General features: G+C 42.7%; 1 protein-coding gene and 1 long non-coding RNA gene across 6 annotated transcripts in view; one reads left to right on the top strand and one right to left on the bottom strand.

Moving 5' to 3' along the window:
• LOC112212330 overlaps window positions 1–13,122 on the top strand; it is a 44,627-nt gene extending 31,505 nt beyond the window's left edge. The window contains exon 4 of the long non-coding RNA XR_004461167.1: window positions 12,809–13,122. This is a non-coding gene — a long non-coding RNA (uncharacterized LOC112212330). The remainder of the gene's footprint in view (window positions 1–12,808) is intronic.
• The window catches only part of LOC100749591 (putative mediator of RNA polymerase II transcription subunit 26), a 64,790-nt gene continuing 50,198 nt past the window's right edge, over window positions 8,971–23,562 (bottom strand). For 3 of the 5 annotated variants that reach the window (XM_012382427.2, XM_033319355.1, XM_033319356.1), the window contains exons 3-13: window positions 19,787–20,290; window positions 18,321–19,275; window positions 16,872–17,846; window positions 16,271–16,534; window positions 13,129–13,313; window positions 12,280–12,528; window positions 11,420–11,581; window positions 10,491–10,776; window positions 10,071–10,308; window positions 9,843–9,993; window positions 8,971–9,632 (exon numbers count right to left, since the gene is read on the bottom strand). In XM_012382427.2, the coding sequence (XP_012237850.1) occupies window positions 9,372–9,632; window positions 9,843–9,993; window positions 10,071–10,308; window positions 10,491–10,776; window positions 11,420–11,581; window positions 12,280–12,528; window positions 13,129–13,313; window positions 16,271–16,534; window positions 16,872–17,846; window positions 18,321–19,275; window positions 19,787–20,290 (4,230 nt within the window). In that variant the 3' untranslated portion in view covers window positions 8,971–9,371. The remainder of the gene's footprint in view (window positions 9,633–9,842; window positions 9,994–10,070; window positions 10,309–10,490; window positions 10,777–11,419; window positions 11,582–12,279; window positions 12,529–13,128; window positions 13,314–16,270; window positions 16,535–16,871; window positions 17,847–18,320; window positions 19,276–19,786; window positions 20,291–23,562) is intronic. The other 2 variants (XM_012382429.2, XM_003487348.3) reach the window with 2 other exon arrangements.

The following is a 23,562-nucleotide window of genomic DNA, read 5'->3' as shown; positions in this document are numbered from 1 at the left end:
CTCCATTTTCCATAACACGATCTATGTTTTCAAACTAACAATGTCTCTTCTTCGCTTTATCAACTTTATCGCAACATTGTTTCAAAATATCTGATCCTCGGATGATCGCGTGACGATCTTGTCTACAAAGATAACATTACATCGTCACGTTTATGTTACAATGTTCACAGTCTCTCGAGTATTTCGAGTTTTTACAACAATATTGCGAAACATATCCTGATCCTTTCGAGAGCATAAATATTTCTGGATACGGTAACAAGTTTTTTAATGCGCGTGTGTAGCAAAGAAAAAATCATAGGAATGATTACCGAAAACAAAATTTATGTTTTCTATCGCAAAATCTGTTGCTAGAACGTTATGCAAGAATATTTATTAATACTTTTATCTTGTAAAACTTCGCCAAAGACGGTCTAAGTACGTAATCCAACGTTGCACAGATTCTGCGACGATATCTCGAAACCTTCGATATAACGCGATATAACTCTAACTCTTCGAACATCGATTTAAACTATCAAAAATCATTCTAAAGTTCGCGTAAGACGATCCATCGCGCATAAAAGCCTTGGCGTTCTATCGTATCTTCTCACGTAATGTATCGTGAACGTCGAAAGCTACCGACTGTTGAGTCATTCCTTGCTACGAGGCTTCCATCTCCGTGTTGGAGTGTCGAAAATTGAACAATCTCCTATGCGCCGTTCGCGTCGACCGCACTGTTTCACGCGCATACATTACGTGCACACTCTCCGCTGCACATCAGAGGTGCGATGCCGTTCTAGCTGTTCGGAGCGAGAGTTGCGAGCGTGTATCGGGGCTGAGAATCTGCCTCTTCCCTCCAAAGAGGCTTTTAGCGCTTTGCACCGCACCACGCGTACACAAGCGCCTGTATACGCGCAACCCGAACTTCTCTGCGGCCAGCGTGTTGCTCGCTCGACTACCTGCTACTTGTAATCAATGTAATTCACGGGATTACACAGCCGGATGTAGGTGGTGCTACCATCGTCGCCGGTTACTTGCCGGCAATATCGTTATTCCGTCGACTTTTCTCACCGATGCCAGACGGCTGTCGTTTACGTCGTTACGAAAGCATTAAGACCGATTATAAGTAAGCTAGAGAGTTCCAGACACTTACAATTGTCATTGATTATGCTGTTATTAGCAGATACGACTATCTGCATGATACGTACTACCTGCAATTACAATAATAAAATGGAATTTACTATCTTTTTATTAACAGATGCAATTACGTTACGAAAAGATTCTAACACTCGTAGACACCTTTCATAAACGTATCCTGTTATACGAAACATTTTGAAATTTCTTTAGCACTCTTGCGAGGCTCTATACATACCGTGGCCTTCCCTTTGGAATTCTTCAGGAAATCCCCGATATTTTAGTCTCTATAATTTAACTCGATTATAATTGTCCGAGATTTGTGATAGTGAGCTTGGGCTCGAGGTGACACCTCGCTTCGATCAGATTGAATCATAACAACTACTTCTAAGTTTTATTATTTAGGTACAGCTATAATAAATAGTCTAGACTAAAGTATTGGGGATCTTCCCAAAAAATCCAAAAGAAAGTCCCTCATGTCCTTTCATCTCCGACACATATATTCTTAGATTTCTTTCAAATTTTACCAATATTAAAATAAAACTATAGAAATCACAAGATATTTATTGCAAACATACACTGTTACGACCGTTCGCGGAGAGACGCGGTCGCGAGGAAAACGCGTCAGCGAGAGGCGTAAATTCTCGCTACGATTCGGTTAATCGACGCCGCGAAGTAGTCGTTCCCCTGTTTCGGTTAAGATAACAGAGGTGGTTGAATGAATATGACACAGTATAGTAAGTTATATTTCACCGTTTATTCCAACAACTTATAACGAAGGCAGTTACGCTGGTGCGTATGTACGAGATGAGTGAGTGACTGATCTACGGGTGTGTATACCCGGTCGAAGGATGTTGACCGTTCGAAGAATGTAAAATCAGTGATGTTCGGAGACGATGCTGTGGCGGAGGAAAGCTAAGGATGGGTGTGTCTAGCGCACGGGACCATCGGATTTGTTGGTGACGATTTTAGTTAGGAGAGTGAGGGAGATAGGCTTCGTTGTTAATTGGTTAAACGAAGGGTCTTAACCGCCCTCGAGAGAAAGTGGTTCGTGGGAGGAAAGTTGCATCATACGTGAGAAAAACCAACTCTCCCTTGTCTAGCCGTAGTAGACAATGGTCTTTAGAAATGCTTCGGAAACAGACGTTTGTTTGGTTTGAAGGACCTCTACTAGGAAATTCCTGAGATTTATGGCCGATACATGAGACTATTGAGGGTACGCAGTGAGTATCCGAAGACATCTGATTGCCATCTTGCCCGCGGTGTGTGGCCTGGGCTAGGTAGAGTGTTACGCGGCGTAACATACACTTTACAAAATTCTTCAGGCATGGTTATATATTAAAAGAAGAAAAAGCTTGGTTTTCCCTTTGGACTTGAACGACCGTGTTTAATGTTCAACATTAATATAATGCCAGATATGACGATTTGTCGATGGTAGGAAAACAAGAAAGCAAAATGAAAATATATCGGAACCGCCTCTTTCAATGAATTGGCCATCTTCCGCGCGGCTACGCTTTAAGGAGCGCGCAAACACCATTTATTCGTTTAATTTCGCGCTACGATAAGGTAGCTGGATTTAATGTCAAGGAACAAAGTGGCAATTAGGTGATAATGCATTCACGGCTTCGGTGAATTCTCGTTCAATAAGCCTCTTTAGACTTTCGCGTACTTTCTATTGTGCCGGTCACGTATTCAGCGCATGTATACAAACGCGTATATGAATTAACGACCAAATGCCATATAATCTTTTCGCGGAAACAAACATTTAAATGCTTTGTTAAAAATCTTATCGATGATATATTAAAATTAAAGGGACGATTTATCGAACTATTAATTTTGCTTCTCTTCTTGGCTCTACGTATATTACCTACACTGAGAATTACATTTTAATTTTTCAAAGCAAGTTCTCATTTTCGAACAAAAAATAACCTCATTTTTTCTTCTATTCTACTTTCATATGAAATTAGATTTAGTAAAAAATAAGTATGTGTTCAGAAACTTTTGAGGAACACCGTATATCACGCTACTTCTAGTAGACGAAGTTACGAACGATACTCTTTCAGGTTTTTCTTCGACGTGAACTTCAACTGCATGGAAATGGGCTTGAATTTTGATTTATCAAGCCCGGTTAGTCGATAGCAAGGGTAGAAATGTCGGACACGATAGAAGGCATGGGGTGTTTTCGATTGGCAACAAACGGAACCGCCCTAATAGCACGGTACCCGTTCGTGTCAGTCCAATAATGCGAGATAGACGTACTGGGAAAGCTTTCGACAGCTTTCAACTCCGCCGAGTTTATATAAATAACTGCGGCCTCTACAACACCCTCTGCCATCACAAGAACGTGTAGCTTTCGACCAACGAATTTCCAGGGCGAATATGCCGGGCACACCTACCGCGAGTGTACGTTACTGCCACATATTTGTCAATGATATCGAGTTTTGCTCGAATGATACAACAATGATACGAACTAGTTGCAACTGTTTCAGAGCAACGTCGTATAAAGTTGAATGGCGTTTCGTACCCTACGCCACAGCACGAATTGAAAACTTACACGACCGGATCCCAATTTCGACGGGCCGAGCTATAAACGTTTGTTATTGTTTTACAACGCGCTATTCGCACCTGTCGATGCGCCGATGCTGCTGTGGAAATAATAAAATAATCGGTTTCTGTCCCCATTTCATCGCGTATCCATGTTTCCCCCTTTTGTCTCTCTTTTATTAGCCGAATATAGAAACATAATATCTCGCACAACGAGAAACACGATTGTTTCGTTTAAAATACGAATAATTCGTGGACTATACATAATCAACTTCCACGACGAGAAACAATCTATATTTCGTTCGAATCGACATACCAATTACGAACAATTTGCTGCTTTGGGTATTTTAGCCCCTGTTCGTCGACAAAATCATTACCGGTTAGAGACGAGACAAATTAACAAGGAAGAACCTGGCTCGGTTTACTGCCATGGCGGAATAATCAAGCTTACGACATTAAACTGTTTAACGACGTTCGCGCTCCTTTGCACGACCCCTTTCGTGCAGCAGGTTGCAGCAAACAATTTGCGCCTGTTTTCTACCTGGCGTTTTCAAACGCAACGTTTTTTCCGCATAACTCTCATCACTTCCCGGAAATATATCGCGTGCATTGGCGACGATGTATTTTAAAAATCAATGCGGCCAGTTAGCTGTGCTGTTCAATTTTGTGTCTTCGGTTAAGTTACTTAGCAACATTTTATTTATACGATACTGCAGTCGCTAATCAAAATTTTTAACACGTAATTTCAAGAGTGTCGGAATTTCAGCTGTTCCAGATGTTTCTTGCAAAAAAAAAAAAAAGAAAGATATTCAGAATTCATTAACTCGCGAAAGGAAATTGGTCTAAAAATTTTGGCCAGTTTAACGCATCCTGGCGTTGCTAAGTACAAAAACGCTTTTCACTTTCGTATCCGTACTTTTGGGCGTACGCCAAGCAACGCGAGCGGTTACGCGGAGAGACACGGCCACTGCCAACGCAAGGCCAAATTAACCAACCGGTAGACCAACGAAATTGACCTCACGTGCTTGAATCCGCCTCGCCAGGATAATCTGGATTCTCTCGTCGAGGCAAATTAAGCGCTGCTTTCGAAATAACTGCTCGTGTTTGCTTGTTTCTCGACAACATACGGAATTAGTAAACAGGTTGATCGGCCAAAAATCATATTGCCTGCTTATCCAGCCACTCGTTAAGATATATATTCGTGTTCCCGCGTTTTCTAAATATTAATGAATAAAAGATAGTGTATATTTTTCCACGAGAATAGTATGATACGGCTAAGTGAATTCTAACTCAAACTTCCAACACGGTTTACGCAATATACCATTTTGATTTATGCGTCTTTCTCCTATAGATCTTCGATTCTAATAATTCAAAAGGGAATTATCGCGTTAATTTAGACATCAGTTATATGCGATAGAATACTGGACTGATTTAGTAGCGATGGGATTTCACACGTGGCCGAACAAGATTGCTGTAAACGTAACTTAATCGCATGGAGGTTTAATAAACATACCTAATTCCTCATCAATGCCGGATATTCTTTATTCATGTCAGTAGGAAAATCGTTCATCCGCTACTGGTTTATGTTATCGCTATGCGTTAATCTTCAATCTGTAATATAGTTGAACAATGCGGGTTGCTACATTTGGAGCGGAATACACTACGTGTAAGGGAACGTGAAAATCCAGGTGATATCCATTGAAACTAAACGGTGCGTATGACGATTCGAAGATAAACACGTTACGCGAAAGCGATGAAAAATAAGAATCCCGATAGTCGATCTATTTTAAACGAAAGAGAAAAATGAGAGAAGACCGGATACAGAAAGCAAACGATAAAAATTGTGGACGAAAACACTCAAAAAAAATTATACAGGCGCCCTGTTACCGCGACTATTTTCGGAGTTTTACAAGCTTTCATCGTAGAGTGAAGAAAGCGCAATGGTACGAAAAAGAGGAGAAATCTAATGGCTGGAAGATCGAGGGTAATTATGCGTTTTCATCGTCTAACGTCGCTCTTCTACTCGCGTAATGCCATCCTTTGTTATTCATTTTTCTGGCCCTTGGTAAGGCCAGTTCGTCGTCAACGTACCAAAACTTTGTTTCAACTAGCTCTTAGCTCGAGTACCGGGTCTAAAGTGGGTCGACTAATTAGTTGGATACTTGAGCCATTCGCGTGTTACATTTTGCACCAAAAGGAGTGCTGCTTTTCTTCGAGGAATTGATGATAACGATTATTTTTGACGTTGCAACAGGAATGCGGACACGACGTTGTTAAAATTTGGTGAAATACGCCAACGTACGTATATCGTGGAAGTTGAAGTGTGGCCCATTATGAAAAGAAACAATTTTTCTCACCAAATTGTCTCTCTAATGTATTCGACTATACAGTATACGTAAGTGTGTACGTATGTACATGTAATAGAGGTTGGTAATTCCAATGTTCGAATTCTTTCGTTGATTGTATCTTTGGATCTACTTCAAGAATTTAACTCTTTCGCTAGAATAGGTTTTGCATGCACGGCCACGTCTGTGCATACCAAAGACAATAGAAACAAACGTACGTGCTCATCCATTTTGTGTTCGTTTGCTCTGACTTATTATGATCTTGAATAGTTCTAAATCTTAATATATGTAATCCACTGCAATAAGTAGTCGTATGTGTCGCGATGCTTCCACGAACCACTGTACGTTTCACTTCACTGAACCTGGAAATCATTGGAGTCCTTCGTTTGGAGAAACACTTTATTCCCTATAACCGTTGCCTTAGCAATTTACATTCGCCGTGTACTGTCGTCATGTTTGCTCAAACAGTTTGCAAGACAAACGATGCTTCCGGCAGACGAAGTAGCAGACAAACGTTTAACAGAATCTACTCGACGTTCTTGAAGGAATGACGTTGTTGTTCGATCTTGGCTGCGTTTTGTTGCGCCGGTAGATCAGAATCGAGCGCGAAGCGTACTCGAACGTTACGTACCTGTTATGGAGATGGATGCAGTCAGTCACCTACAATTTCGATGGCGAGCACTCCGCCTTTTTCGAGTTCGTGCTGCTAAAAGCACGAAAACTGAAGTACGTGCCATTGTTTTCCGTATCTGTCAATGGTATCTGCTAACAACCGACGCGTCGCGACGACGTTTCGTCGCGTCTGAGAGTTGTATTACAGCAGGCGTCCTGACGCCGTAAAAGACGCAGTCGAGAGCCAAAACGACGATTGTTTTTGCCTGTAAACTACGAGCGAAAATGATAAGCTGCGAGTAATCGAGTTCCCATCGATATTAAGCATTTCATGTACTACTTCGGTGACGAAATTAAAAAATCTAAATTAATTCCGTTGACAATCCTGCCAATTATATCGACAATTCAGTAATTGACCTGTACGCTTTCAGTTTATAACAGATAGCATAAAGCTAATGTATTTATAGATAATTATCACGTCATTCGATCGACCATATCATTTGGTATAAAATGATCAAAAGCAGCACGGCGTTTAATCTATTGATTTAACACATTCGTAACTGATAATTTTACCGCAATCTTATAATGCAAAAACCGCATGATTTTGTAATTCAGTTCAACAATAACTTTACATTCAATTATCAGGTGTTCTGCCACTTTGAGATAAATACAAGAGATTTTCGTTTCATTAGAGTCTGAATAACCGTATACTTTAATCACGCGAAGACCTAGTAATATTGGCAATAATTTTTAATGCGTCGATGGACTTCATTCCCATTGTCTTTTTCTCCAAGAATATCGTTCCAACATGGTTCCGTAGTAAATCTCCGTTGGAGAGCATTAAGCGTCACCTCAATATCATCACGGCAAACAGATTTCAATAAGACGGGCTTAAATTTCCTTTGGAAAGTTTTTGTAAACCTTTAAAGCGGTCTGCCAACGGGTCAACCATCAATTTCTACCCTTCCACCACATATGACGTATCGTCTTGAAAAAAAAGTGTTCGTCTCTCGTTCGAGAGCGTTCAAGCTGCCAGGAAATAGAGTCGAGGGTAGAGTATGCGACATCTATGCCACTCAGCCCGAACAGAGCCACGTCCGGTCAATAATTGGTATATACTACTTGCTGGGAAACTTACCTCGACAAGAGGGACTCGAGTGTCGCAACAAACAAGCAGCTCTTTATTTCGTAGCAACGAACGTTCAAGCCCTCTTCAACCGGAACCTCTGTTTCGATAAAACATTCAATAGAATATTTTCTTCCAACCCTCGGCACAGCCCTTCAGCCTTTTCTTGACGAGAAAAAAAAAAACTATTTTACATTCGCTCACAGCAAATCTAGATTTGTCCGATTCCTTCGGCTTGGAAAATTTTTCATGATTATTGGTTAAGCATGCAGAGCAGCTTCGTTTAAAAATCGTCTCTCCGAGGCGAGTTATTAAAAAGGGTTGGTTTACGAGATTCCGCGAGCGTCTCGGCGTCCACGGAAGCGCGTCCATCCGGCCTGCTTTTGTACGCGTGTGGGTGTGTGGGTGTGTGTATGTGTATGTGTGTGCCATTAAATTCATAAGGTTTAATTAAAAACTCGTTTCTGCTCGGCGCGCAGGTAACGCGGCATTCCTGCGTGGTCCAATTCCGTTGCTGGAAAAAATGCGTCTAAAAGGAGTTGGTGGGGTAGGAAGAGTGAAAAAGGTGGACAGGAAAAGGCAGAGGAATTACTTAGAACGTGTTCGGGAACCGCGCCAAATTTTTAATCCGTTGTTCGAGAGGCATTGGGGCCACGTGTCGCGTATTTCACCGAGCCCCGCCAAAAAATTGCATCTTCCGTCGGTCGCCATTCCGATTATTGATTTATCGAACTACCAACGCCGCACGTCGTTATTGCATTAACGATAATACGCGTTCGATCTCGTGCGTGACTATTACACGGAATTTGTTGTATCGGATACTTGGCTTGGATTTCGCGCCGCGACGTTGATAAATCGACGGTGCCTGGTGCCACGCGAGAATGTGTGCGTTTGCGTGTCGTACAAGCGGACCAGTGTTTCCAGCAGAATGTTAGAGCAACGATCGGTAATCGGTGGCTTTTTTTGTCGACTCGTGGGTGATCTCTGAACGAGTTGATGTACGTTGCCATTTAGAAGTTAAGATCGAGACAAACGAACGAGCTTTCTAAAGATTTAAGAGAAGACGTTAAGCAGACCTTTAAAATAGAAGTATTCCTTACGGACCAAAGTATTAACTTAATAATAGCCTTTTCGTGTCTTTGATATTTACGGTAATAACCGCGCAACGAACGCTTCGGTAATTTAGCGTTTCCACTTAATCGGATCAGCTATAAAATTGTTCGCCAGGGGGAATACGTCAAATGGCAATTGTCGTTTATTTGTACAAATATTTAATAAGATTACACTCGATCGGGGATGTTAATCGAAGGTAATTATCGTTCTTAATTATGAACGAGAACGTTCGGTCGAAAGCATCGTCCCACGCGATCTCTCTTCGAACGAGCGTTGATATCCACTCGGAACCTCGCGTTCTCATTTGTACAATCGCGACTATCGTCCAGTTTCGTTCGAACGAAACGTCGTTCCTTTCGATCGTCTGAAAACTATACACGTTTCTCGAATTTAGAAAATCTTTAATACACTATTTACCAGATGTATAAATATAATTAAATAGTATTTCGTCTATGAAAAACTGGTCGATTCTGTTTGACTTCGTCCCTGATGACGATCGTTTGAAGAAATAGAACGATCGTTTAGCGAGTCCGAACCAGACGATTTCGTTGTTCGTCCAAAAGCAAGGACGCTTCGCCCATAATTTTCGCACTGGTTCGAACCAAGAATAGCAATTGGTATTCGTCGGTGACGGTGAGCGGCGCCCTTGTCCTCACTAACGCGTGAAGAACGTTCGCTCTTTCCAGATCCAACCATCTTTGGAGGGTAACTTCTCTTTCTCGTGGACCACCGAAAGTCACGTCCGCGGGACCCCACAGAGAAAATTCCAGGATGGATTTCACCTACGTTGAGAATATAGATTTTCGTTCAGTTCTCAATTCTTCCAGATTCTGACGCAGACAAATATTTTTTGTCGTCACTGTATATCACCATCGAATATTTGACATTCGCGTGACGGCACTGTAGTATCGCTAGTCGTTGTAGCGTTCATCTTTGAAATTATTTGTTCCTTCGCGAAAACAGACAACCGACGACGTTCTAGTTAATTTTACCTGAGACAAGGTGACTGCCTTCTCCCGTACGAGCAGCTCCTGAATCAGAGGCAGTCTACTGGCCAAGTTGAGTTGTTGAAGCGCCACGAGCGCGCACTGACACAACGAAACCCTCTCCTCGTCGCGTTCCTCGTTCGTCTCCACGTTCAATCTGTCAAACGTTATCGAGCAATGAGCGAACCAATTTCGAGCTGGCGTCGAGCAAGCTCCTTCGACGCGTTTACCGACCCTTGAAGAAGATAGAGCCTGTAATAGGCGTCCTTGTCTTCTCTACATAGAACCACGTTGTTCAAGCTTCTCGCAGATTCTTCGATTCCTCGCGCTTGAAGGCTCTTTAGCGCTGTGACGAATTGAAGGAGCACGAACGATGCTTCTCTAATTGTTCCTTCATCGTGCAAATCCTTGATCGTCGCACCGTATAATTGTATCGTGTTCACTTGTAAACGCGGCAGTACAGAAATGGTCGCTGAAATAATAAAAACGATTTTACGGTATCGCGAATTTAAATTTTCATATTTTTACGGAATTTAAAGAAATTAGAGCGTTTATAACGTTCGGAAAAACTGTCGTTTGGCCCTTAATGAATTAATATTGGTTCGTGGCAACGTGTAATTTATGGAGGAAAGGATAAGGAGATCGATAAAGTACCTTCGAGCTTCTTGTTCCCGCGCAGACACGTCTTGTCGGTAATTTCCCTCGGTGGGCTGTCTATAAACTCGATTATAGGTGCCAAATAAAATTCCTTCCGCGACACATGCGTAGCCAGATCGAAGGCGATGCACAAGGTGACGTTCAGCTCGTTCCACGTCGCCGAGCAAAATATTCTTCTACCGACTGTGATCGACGTATTGGCGTCGATGCCGAAGTGGCTTACACGCGGATTCGTATTTTTCAACGCTCGCAGCCCCGCAAGCATTTGAGGCGTTTGGTTCAGCTGCAACAGTAAATGTACGTCCCATGCATATTCTATGAACCACGTCGTACGAGTAAAATACACATCTAAATACAATCTAAATAGGACGATCCAATTAGAGGACAATACTCCATTTATTTCAGTTGTATTTATTGCAACGAAATTTTAGTTAATCCCTGATTAATTGAACTCGTGCTGACTGAATCTATTTATAGCGGTTCGCGGATCTAGTTCACGAATATTTGCCACGGAAAACTTTTACGAATATACATCGTAAGTTTCATACATCATAGGAAAGTTTTTGAAATTCCATTATCACCCTAATGAAACATTACGCGACTGTAACGAAACAAGAAAGTTGAATATCGCAAATATGCATTTTTACATATTTTGCTGGATCTTGAAATCTCTTTAGACGGTGAATTTTTGCGAAAAGATTCCAGGTCAATAAGATAAATTAGATACCGGAACAATGCCGCTTCGTTAATCGTAAATCACCGCAGCATGAACGCATACTCCGGAATAACTAATAATAAAATATCCTATTGTATTGTATGAAAGAGCACTTGAGATTTTATCGAAGATTTCATGAATGTAGGATTTGGATCTCGGAATAAGTAGTTGGAAAATTTTTCTTAGAAGGAAGCGCAAAGTGAGAAAGTACCTGGTCGAGAAACTGGGCGAGAGCTTCGTGATTTGCAACGACCACGGCGCCGTAATTATCCTCGAGGCTTCGATGAACTATACTGCGACCTCTGCGTTGCCTCAATCGGCTTATCCTTAATTCGTCGTCCTTATTCTTCCAGTCTTGATCCTCCTCGGGACCCTGCGTTTTAAAAATTCCATTATAAATTCCGCGCGGTTGCGCCACTGATAAAACTATCTCAAAGTAAAATTGTTTCCCGGGATCTTTATTAAATAAGAAAAGTCCAGGATGCGCGCGCGGACCACGAAACTTCCCCGTCGAGTAATAAAGTTCCGCAAATACCGCGAGATCGAGTTGCATGGTAATAAAATCGCTGGGCCTGCTAAACAGTTGTGAAACCGATCCACCTTTGAAAAAACAACGAAGAAAGGTCGCTCCGGCGGAAGCGTGAAAAACCTAGTCTCTACGGGGTTTCGTTTAATTTTAAACCTTTTCTATCTGGTTAGCGTCCGATCGATCGCCATATTCGTATCGCTTCTTTTCTAAAAAGCATAAATTCCGACGGAAACGTAATATACATACACCGATTCACGAAAGTATTCCGACTCTTGCAGACACTTTTCACGAATATGTTACATCGAGTGCGAGGTACGAAACATTTTAAAGTTTCGTTGACATCGCTACGAGACCAGAATTTCGATCAAATTATTCGAAACCGAATCGTGTGTAGCATCAAATTTGTTCGTTTCGATGGCGCTCCACGGTAGTCGCCATAATTTTAAAACTAGCACATACGTTCTTTGGTTGTACAGTTTCCGATATCTTACGCGACCACCCACGCGGTCACGTCCAGTTCGGAAAATAGCACGAGATCGTACCTCGTCACCGGTGTAAAAACCATACGGGGCATACAACTCGCTCTCGGTCTCGCTGCCGCAATATGGAAGCGAAGTCGATCTGACGAACGTCTGATGATGAAATTTGAATTCCGAAGCGGGTTCCATCGCGTTGCTGTCGGATTTCCTCTTGCAGCTGAGATGAGATACGCCAGTGTGGCGCAGCTCGAGATTCGAATCGCACTCCGGCGAGCTAGAAAGGCACTCGTAAACATGACTGTCGTTAGACGTCTGGAAAAATCGTGTGAAACCACGCTGGAATTAGTAACTCGTTAGATATGGTAATTCTATGTAACGAAATTGTGGTACAAATGAAACGAGGAGATTCTACGAGTGAAAATGAGACAGAAAGCAACAATAACAACATCGTGTTAGAGTTCTCGTACAGAAAGGAACTTTTGGAAAAACAGTTGAAATTAGCACGACTCGTGAAAAAAATTTTATTTCGAAACGATAAAATGCTCCAACTCTGTTTCGTTATTTTTAGTTTTCAACTTATTTTGACTTGCAGATTCCCTCTCACCTTACCTGTACCATCATTCTTGTCATGCAAATCGTGTAAACGGATCGACAAAGGAAGATGTTTCAAGAACCGATCAAACATAATCCACCAATGTATTAACGCCGAATGGTGAACGCTGAGAACACTGTACGTACTATGTACTAACCTAGCCGAACGTGCCATAAGTGTTATTTCGAGAGCACACTGACGTCTAATAGGTGAGACATTACGGTAGCCTTAAATTCTTGAACACCTTTCTTCCTACTTCCTGTGTACACTTCCGCGGTCAGCCATAAAAATCGTTAAAAGCCCATTAATTGTAGCATTACCAGAGAATCGGACGTGGGTGGCGCAGTAACCGCGACAGTCTCGTAATCCTGATTAAGGGCCGGGCTTGAAGAGCCGTGTTTCTTGAGGATTGGCTGCGAGGTCGCTTGGTCCCTCATGCTGGCGGTTCTTTGCGGTTTCGAGGGTGCCAACGAGCTGCGCACCTCACCTGTAACATCCTCCGCTGCTGCAGGCACGTCCGCCATCGTCAAGCGCCATGGGTTAGTACCACAAGACACAAGGCATGTCACAAAACAGGCTAGCTAGCGTACTAGCGTGCTAGGAGAGACGGAATTATCGTTCCCGGCTAAAACACTAGAGACGCGCTAGCACGTACATACGTATGTGTATATCTATGCAGAATGGACTGTTGTTGCGAGAGGACGAGGGCAAAGCGACAAATCAGACACGTTGGTGAATCACTCGAGGTCGTCGTATCGACGATTTCGGATCGTTCTTCCGCTCGTCGGTGTTTCAATCGTGAATCATTTTTCCGATAAAACTCTTACGAATACGACTACAGCGTAAGTACGATAATGATAATGGTAGTTTATTCGATCGTTCGATAAGTTTTGTATCGATTTTTAAATGGTTCGTAACATTACCTTTTTGAAATACGTGTATTTTTAATACGATATACACGTACAGTTTTGCTCAATGATTTTTTTCAACTGTTCCGTTTGTTTTAGAACTCCATTTTCCTACAATTGTTTTATATCCGAACAATTCATCCATTTTCGAGGTTTAAATCAACTTTGTACCTGGCAGACCCATTCTCGCGGCTCTATTATGAACAGCATGTTCTTGGCGAATGGAAATCGAGAATATAGAAATACGAGAAATCGAGGTTTCCATCTATACATAATACCGATGACGCGTAGTAATTGACGCTGCGAATTAGATATTGTGCTACAAAAATCAGCACCAGCTTATCGAACGATCCGATACTGTATGATAATCGAATAACGAGAATCGTGTCTATTTAACCCTTCAACTTTCTTCCAATGTTAAATCGACTAAATAACACCGTTCGTATCAATTGGAAACGTAATTCCTGTGGAAGGAGAGACACATCTCTCTCGGTATCCTAATTCCTTGGAGAAGTTCCGGCGGAGCTAAAGGGTTCAATAGAGTTCTAGAAATTCCAGGGCGAAACACAGTGAATTAAGTGGCGTTTAGAGTTCCTGCGCGAATCATCGGGAATCCTGGAATTGGCAGGCATTCGTTATCAAGGTTTGACTGAAAGGGAAGGGGGAGAGAACACGATGCTAATATGCAATCAATACATGCGGCGTTAGTTGCACCCTGGGACGGTTAAGGATACCTTGCGCAACAATCCTACCACCGTTGTCACGTCGCCGCCGACATGTTCACTATTTACAGCGGACTAGGAATGAGACGAGCACCTCTCTACCCTATAGCTGTTCGATTCTCGTCTAACCAAAGCAAATTCGGCTCGTCGTCCGTGAGAGAAGGAAGGTGTCGAGTAGATCGATGCTTAGCACGCGAATGAAATTGTCTTTTTGAATCGAAATGAAGGAATACCGCTATCACTCATTGCGTGCATGCTTGTTTGTAAATCACGTGATATTTGCTAATTTCGCGCGTATATTACGCAAAAATGAAAACCTTTTATAGAAGAACAATTTTAAAGTTTAAGGAAACCAAGAAGTTTACAAAAGATGGACTTTAACAATGTGGTTTAAGAGGGTCGTTTGACAAGGATATTTCTATTCGGTAAATGGTAACGAACGTATTAAGGAAAGAAAGGAAATAATGGAACGAGCGGGATGATGGATGAAAAAGGGAACGTATGCAAGTTTCGCGTGGTTTTTGAATACAGTCGTATCCGGTGCATGCGGTTAACGATGAAGCAACCCCAAATCGAACCGCGCAAACGTCAAACGATCGCAATCCAATAACAATTATGAATGGGAACGATCGTGGTTCCTTTTTTCGCTTCGTCGTTTCACATCGTCGAGGCCTTCGTTCCGTTCGTCATGAAAAAAGAAAAAAGAAAGGAGAAAGCACACGCAACGGATAGAGAGATACTGGGATCACGACGGGTGCAACGAACCAAAAATCTAAAAGAAAAGAAAAAGAAAGAAAGAAAAAATTGCGAGAATATTACGTGACCAAGAAAACAAGGCTCTCTGGTTTTTCAGGCAACAAACGTTTATTTCAGACACAGAAATTCGAGGTTACAGAATCTTTCGTACTCCATTTCTATGGTTTTATTTACAAAAAAAAAAAAAAACAATGTGTAATCATCGGTTCATACAACTGGTTTCGCACTTTTTCCAGTTTCAAATTCTTTCTTAAATTCGGTCAGCCATTCTCAAACTCTTGATCGCACTCTGGTCCGTTGGAGGCAACTTTAGCTCGTTCGATAGAGAAATTTCTGTATCAAAACGACGGCGATTCGCGCGGTACAAAAAAGACAATCACAACTACGGTGTTTCGTCGACAAACGTAGCTGTTGAAAAACACGAAGCGCGAAACGTCATCGCGCGTTGTTTTATCTAACAAGACGGTAATAAGATATATCACAGAGAATCGTGAATCGTTCGGTATAATGTCTCTAAATAGAGCAATTAGTCGAGAAAGTACACGAGTATAGAGTATAGTCGTTCGAAGGGATTAGTCGTATAGAGTATAAGAAACAATAATTAGAATACGAAACGCGTATGGCATATAGCAAAAGTTTAAAAGAGAACGTAACTTCGAGAAGAATATTAATCTGACTGATTCACGGGAATCCCGATATAAACAGGATCACGCGACTCTTCGTCTTCATCGATCGTCTAAGTCCTCGTTCGTGTCCAGGCACGGACAAACGAGCACTATCCAAATTGAGAAAAAAGGGGGCAGACGGGTATAAAGAAACGGCAATTTCACGACGACCGTACGTCGACCCGGCGAAACGAGGAACGAAGAAAAAAACCGGTGAGGGAAAGGTGAGAGTTAACCACCGTTATCCAGCGTTACAGGATTATATTCCCCGATCGGACGTACTCTCGCAAAGAAAACTGTAAATTCGTCAAGGAAGCAGCTGGCGCGAGGATTCGTGTGAGTATGGCTGTTACAACATCGAGATTTTTGCCGTGGATAATCATTAGTTACATTGGATGGGCCTGAACTTACCCAGATTCGCGTAAATCGAGTCTGAGGTGGTCGAGGCTGCTGGCTGCCAGGACGATGTCGAAGACGACGACGTAGACGACGAGGACGTTGAAGATGTGGACGACGAGGGCGACGATTTTGTGGATGACTTGTCGTTCCTCGACGGTAGTTGTTTGGTCTCGACGCGTGGCGGTGGTGGTCTGACCGGTTTGCTAGCTGGATCCAGTCTCGACCAATCCTCCAAAGACTGGTTCCTTGGTGGTGGCGGCGGTTTCCCTGGTCTCGCTACAATAACATAGTAACGCATATTTTATACAGGCGGCATACGGTCCTTGCAAATTTACTATATTCGGAGAATTCGCTCTCGATGGTGGAGAACCATCGCGGTACGCGCTTGAATATTAAACGTTCTCTTTGAGGAGACTGCGAAATGAACGTGACACGATGATGTCCGTACCACTAATATACATGCTAATTAATTGACAAAGGGAGACCAGGTAAATTTTGATAAGCCAAAATTATGGACGAAATTCTAAAAGAACCGCTTCTCCGTTTCCCTCGATCCCTCACCAAGATAGATCATTATCGGATAGAGCGATCGTGTGTCAAAAGGAAAACTTACCGGCGGCGTGCGATCCGGCGGACAACGGCGATCGAGTTGCTCTTCCCGCGTCGTTCTTAGAACCGCAGGAATCTGGTTGATCTTCGCTTATCCTGCTAATCCGATCGTTTCCCACCACTTCAACAGCAGCACCATCCAACTCCAACGGATGAATAATTTCTAATCGTGGTTTAGGTTGCGGCGTCGATGGTATTTCGTCGATCCTCGAGTTGGACGCGTGACCGCTAACCATATCCACGTCTTTCCTCGAACCCATCCTGAGAAATCTCTTCAAAGAGAAACGCGGTCTACCTCTCTTCTTTTCTTCTCTAACTTCTGGCCCACTTGCCAGGCTATCCTGCGACAGAGATATCGTTCTTCTGGACGCTGGATCGCACGTTTGCGCGCTCGTAGGATCTGGAAGATCTGAGACAGCTTTTCGAAACTTCGGGCTGCACGACGAGGCTCTTTCTCTCTTCTCTTTTTCCCTGACCACCGGAGAGTCTGATTTGAAATTCGCTCCGGGATTCCTGGCGAACAAGCTACAACTGGGAGCCAGTTCTTCCGTAGAATCGATCGCTGGAGGTTTTGGCGCCATTCTTCTTTTATTCGGCGACCGTATCGACTCTACCGTCGAAAATTGGGGATCTGAAATTTCTTCGTCTACCTCCGGATTCTCCGTACTATCTGCTGAATCTGTGGTCTGACTTCTGACTACGCTCGACGACGCCTTTGACTTGCTTCCTGGCGACGTTTTCGATGCAGACATCTCAACGGTCGGTAACTTCGACTCGATACCTTGACATACAGACTTCGAGTTGATTTGGGATCGAGAAGTTTCGTTCTCTCGCTGTTCCAAGTCTTTTGGAGTATCCGCGTTCAAAGATCCACGATTTTGATCTAAGAGCGAAGCGGCAACTTGCTCCTCCGACTTGTCTTTGGTAGCTGTTAGACGAGAGGAAGTTATTTGTTCCAGAGGTGGAACGTTGTTGGCGCCTGTAAATCAGTTGAAAATGCAAACGTCGTTAATTAGGACGGAGAGTGTTGTACCGTGGACGACGTAATCGTGGATCTACGTGGTCGTTTCAACTAATCAGAAGGATGACTTTGCGCGAACCGTCTACCGAATCCCTAAGTAATCCTGGTATCGTCGCGACAGTGATCTAATCGTTACGCCCTTGTCGCAGTTGCGAATGACTCGCAGATCGTTAGGTTTAGTTGTTTCTTGGGAGATTTAAACGTTGGAAAATCGAGAATTTATTTGAAAGTTATTTCGAAAGAAGAGAATGTTTAAAAGTTGAAAAATTGAAGTATTCGAACATTTGGATGTTGGAAAACTTGGAAACTCGAAAGTTTGGAAATATTTACATGAAAATATTTGAAAGTTTAAGTATTCAGGAATTTTATATAAAAATCTTAAAAGTTCAAGAAAGATGCGACATATTTTTCGAGAAAGAAAAATATTCTCACCTGTGCTCGAAGCGGGTTTGCCTGCGGCGTTTTGAACCGAAGGAGGCGGTAGCACGTAACTTTTCTTTCCATTTGTATCGGGCGACGTAGGACTACTCTTGGCCAAGAAATTAGTCGGCTTCTGAGGCACCATAGGTTTCATCTTCGACTCCGAGTGAACTGTTCCATGTAGGAAAGACGGTCTCGGTTCGGTTGTGATTATCGGTATCTTACACGTTTCTGCCTGAACAGGATGCTTAGTTTCAATAGGCGGAGGACTCTTTGGAAGAGCTGGCGGTTCCGTCATTTCCTCTTCGTCCGCCTTTCCATCCGGTTCACCAGCCGATTCTCGACTTTCTTCAAAACTGAACTTCTTCTCCACGAGTGTAGCTTCACCTTCCACTTTTCGCACTTCAAGTAACAATGGATCGTCTTTAACGATTTTCCTACTGTCGTTTAACGTTGCGTCGATTTTATTGGCGTCTTTTCCTCGAACAACCATGGATCTATCGCTCTCAGCAGCGTCTTCAGCCTCGTTCTTCAAAGGTGTCAGAGTCAATTCGATACCCTTGTCCAAGGATTCATTTTCTATTCTCGATACGTCGCGTGCTTTCTTCGTGACTTTCCCGGTAAAGTCATATTCGATCTTGACACCATTTTGCGAAGCTTGCGCAGGAATCTTGGATTTCTCGTTGTCGAACTTTTTAATTGGTTGGCTTCGAGGAATATTGGCAGCCTTCTTATCCGATTTGCTATTCTCTAAATTCCTCTCGACGTTGATTATGTTAGATTCGGACGTTCTGTCCTTGGTGTCATCAGGATCCCCCGATTCGTTTCTTTGCATGACAGAAATTAAATTATTCGACGTGATCAGGGGCATGTCCACGATCTTCTCCATGCCGGATGAAAACTTCTGATCCTTCTTTTCTTCCTTTCTCGCATCGACATCGGTTTTTTTCATGCTCTTCGACATCGTCTGTAGGAATATTAAAAGTCGATAAAAAAAAGAAAGAAACTTTTCACCAGGTATAGAATATTTCTTTAACGCACTTTACGATACGAATACGACGGAAAGTTTCAATAAAGTTTCGCTACAAAGGGAAGATCCCTTTAATGCGTTTACCGCGCATGACGTGAATCCAAATCGGCAAACGTTTATCTTCCAAAGTGCTTCTAAAGACGTGAAATAAAAATCAGGAAATCGTGGCTAAAAGTTCTTCGTAAGTATCGTAAATTCAGGATAATAATTCGCACACGTAGTATTTTACAATATAGAGATAGGTATTATACGAAAATTATCTGTTCATTTGCCTGTTAACCTGGACAGAACAACTGTTTCGTTATATCTACGTCTGCAAGACAGTAACACTAAAATCGGTTTAAGTGAAATTCATTTGTCTTTGTTAATTCTATGATCATTCTGTGACTATGCTAATCAAGGGACGACGAAAATCGAACATGCAACGAACGTAATACAAAATACCAACCTCTGACTTGTCAGTTTCCATTAGTTTAGATTTGGTAAAGTTCGTTAAGCCATTAACGAATCCATTCACCTTCTTATCGCTAGGCCTCTTTGCTGTTGGCAAAGATTCGTCACCGCCAAACGGCGTGACAGAGACCAACAACGTAGTCTTCTTGCCTTCTGAATCCTTCTGTATCCTTCCCAACATAAGGGACGCGAAGGATCTCGTCGTTGTAGACGACTTACTCGTCTCGTTCGTGGAGACGATCTCCGTCAAGTTTGCGGTGATCGTATTAAAGTTGGTATTGGCACGCGTCAAGTTGCCCAAAGCCCTTTCCTCTTCGCTGTCTGGCAACGTGTCATCGTCGCCGTTGAACGACTCCACCAAGTCCTGCTCATCTTCCTCTTCACCTTCGGAGACGAAGTCGTCGCCTCCATAACCGATTACCTCCGTCAGCCGCTCCGTAAATGCCACGCTCTTTTTTTTCTGATCCTTTTGAGACACCGCCTTCCCGCGCAGAATACTCTGAAAATGATCAAAACTTATATTTATAATTTATTATTATAAGATTTGAACATTTAAAGCGTCAGCTGAGACACGGATTTTTTCCGTGCAATTATTTGTGCTGTAAAATAAATCGGTTCTTGAATATTTATGAATATCGTAGTTAATTTGGACGCGTGTTTGACGTCAACCTCTATCGAGATTGAAATATAATTATGTATTCCTATTTCAATTTCGACGTATAATTCTAATTATGTCTGTTTATACATAGTACATTTAGACAATTAAATATACAATATGTTTGTAGAATTAAATACACAATTAGATACTTATTATTGTAGCGCGAACGTTTCTATGAATTTCTATGATTTCTATACGAATTTCTCTAATTCATTACGTATTCAATGAACGTGAAATGAAACGTTGTTTCCTAGACCGAAGGAACGGCGGAAGTTTCACGCGGATCGAAACGTTCGAAGGATGCATTATGTACCACGATTCTCCAAGTGATCGGCATGAATCGTAATCTTCGTGGACGGCGATCAAGTATCTACTCTATGGACAAGTTTCTAGGCTAGTTCCGCAGATTCACGATCCAATCCTCTTCGACAGGAATTAAATATTATTGTTTGGCAGCAGCGCCGACGGATAGGAGCAATCTCGAGCCAGCTTAAGTAAGTTATAATCGTCCATACCACTCTATCCTCGTGTAATCCGTCTAATAATTCACCGGTACTCGGAAGAAATAGTATTCTGGATCTGGTTAAAGGGTCTCCTCGTACACTCGAACGTCTTATCACCGTTTGCCAGGAAATGAAAGTTGCTGGCTCAAGTTGGATCAATGCAGCCGGTGCAAAAACGTTATTTTTCGCCGAAACTCTCGGGTGGTCAGCTGGCGTTAATGAAACCGTTGATGAATTATTCAACTTGGATCCAAGCTGTTCTCGAATTTCACACGTTTCGGACTGTTTTAGAATTTTCGTTTATCAGCTACGACAAGGAACTATCGACTAGCTAGAATATTCGTCGCAGATTCGTCAACGTTGTCCCTGTTTCATAACACGAGTCAGCGAATAGAAGAGGGTGGTGGGATCATCGAAATGACACTGCGAATTCTTTCGAAAACGACGACTCGACAAAAGCTATGGCAAGCTTCTACGTCGTTCCATAGTCTCGTACGAACACCTTGGCAATTTTCTCGTTCGACTTTTCATCCCATTCCCTCTCGTCGCTGCGAACATCATTTTTTCGCGAGTTGCCACTTTTCACGCGTTCCTTTCGCCGGATGTTATCGACACACTTGAACACGTATCCCCTCTACGATCCAGTGGAACGAAAAAAGATCGCTCTCGGATGCGTTATTTTACATCTCACCGGATGTTGAAAAGTCTCGAGATTAATCAGCTGGAGAAAGTAATCGTAGATGCCTGTTTTCTCATTTTCTCATTTTCTCTCTCTCTCTCTCTCTCTCTCTCTCTCTCTCCTCTCTCTCTCATCTGCCTGCCGTTTTATTTTTCCCTCCAATTTCCTGCATGTAAATGAGAAAACACGCGAAACGATCTTAAAAGCGTCGTAAGTACGTGGGCGAACGATGATTTCCTTCGATGGAACGCGCCCACATGCGGCATTAAACCCTCGTAGAATAACGCCTACCCTCTCGAGCGTGGACAGAGGCGCGCGTGTCGCGCGATTAAACGTTCACCCTTGTCACTGGCTGACGCGCACATATGCTTCATGTAAATTTAGAATTCCACGACAATGAGGACGTCACACTGCGATTCAGTCGGTCTTCTCAATTGGATATTAACGGAAACGAGATGGAGCCACGAGGTGTATCTCCAGTAGCTTCTTCTCGTGCTGATTCTTTAAAAGAAATACGGTAAGACCGGACGTTATCCGGTCTCGCTTTAACCGGCCACATTTCTTATCCAAATGAAAACAATTAACCAGCAGACCAAATAAACTCGCTTAATTGGAATCGACGGTCTATATATAGTAGCGGAACACTTATCACCCGGTGTTCTCGGAGATTTTTCCTCCATTATGTGGCGTGTTTGAACATCTTACAACGCTCTTCGATCAAATTTCTTCCTCCATTACCATCCACTGCTGTGCATCTCGAGGAACGTGAATTCCAACGTGCCTTGGCGAGAATAAGAAAACGCGAGTACAAAACCGAGCATAAGTTGGTAGAAATTATAGATGGAGGAACGCGAATGCGATCCGCGGGTAAAAAGCTCGTTGGACATCGCCACGTATTACGATCCGCATGGTTACACATAAATTCCCTCTTTTTCTTACCAGCGGCAGCCAGGAATTCCCGACGAACGACAGTGCACGACGGTCCTTTGCTCGAACGACCCAGTTTTACGAACTTGATGCCGCTGCCATAATGCCGCCGCGATTCGTGGCCGGAACTTCGTAACAATTTTCCGAGCGTAGAACAGTTTAGCTCGCCGCCTGCTCGATCCCAACGTCATGCGTGAAAACGATAGCGGGACCCTGCCACGCTGGTTTACCCGAATCGATTTTGTCGTTTGCTCGCCGGTTCTTTCGCTCCTGTAACCTGCTAGCAAAATACTAATTCCACGCAGCTGGTCCCTTGATCTTGTCCGTGTCTCGAGAAAGCCAATTTCGTGGTCCGCATTTATCTCGCCATCGAAGCTGTTTTTTTCACGTGTACCAGAGATCATTACTAATTAGTAGTCCCATTCCAGAAGCATTCTAGTTACTCGATTAGAATCAATGACCAAGGAATAACCAAGTTTCCCGGTTACGCTGCGCAGCTGCTTCGCTCAGGCACAGAAAATTAGCGATATTTTCTAGGGACTTGTATGTATTGCAATATCATTTAGCCTAACGATAATATAATGAACCACATGATATTCTAGTTTTACGATGTTGTTGCTGTATGATATTTTTACTTGCCATTTAAGAGGTCGTTAACTGTAACAGTCTTATGTAAAATATTGGACATCATGCACACACACATACACACACGCGCGCGTATGTAATTTATATTCCGTAACTCATAGTCTGAAGAAACTTTAGCTAAGGTTCGTAGTACATTTTATACAAATCCGATTTGTCTTCGTTGAATCAAAACCGCAGTATGCTATACAGAGTGTACTGTATACGTCAACCTACTGTGTATGTATAATATTCTACTACTGGTTTGCTTTTCAAGCGGTCAGGAGTAAAATCGTTGACATTCCTTTAAATTATACCATCCGTGTTGGAAGTACTTTTGCTTCGATAAAAAAGGATTTATTCGTCAGCGAAGACAATAGAAG

Source organism: Bombus impatiens, unplaced genomic scaffold, assembly GCF_000188095.3.
Source record: "Bombus impatiens unplaced genomic scaffold, BIMP_2.2 scf_0151, whole genome shotgun sequence".
NCBI lineage: Eukaryota > Metazoa > Arthropoda > Insecta > Hymenoptera > Apidae > Bombus > Bombus impatiens.
Note: the sequence above shows the minus strand (reverse complement) of the source record. Positions and strands in the feature narration are given on the sequence as shown.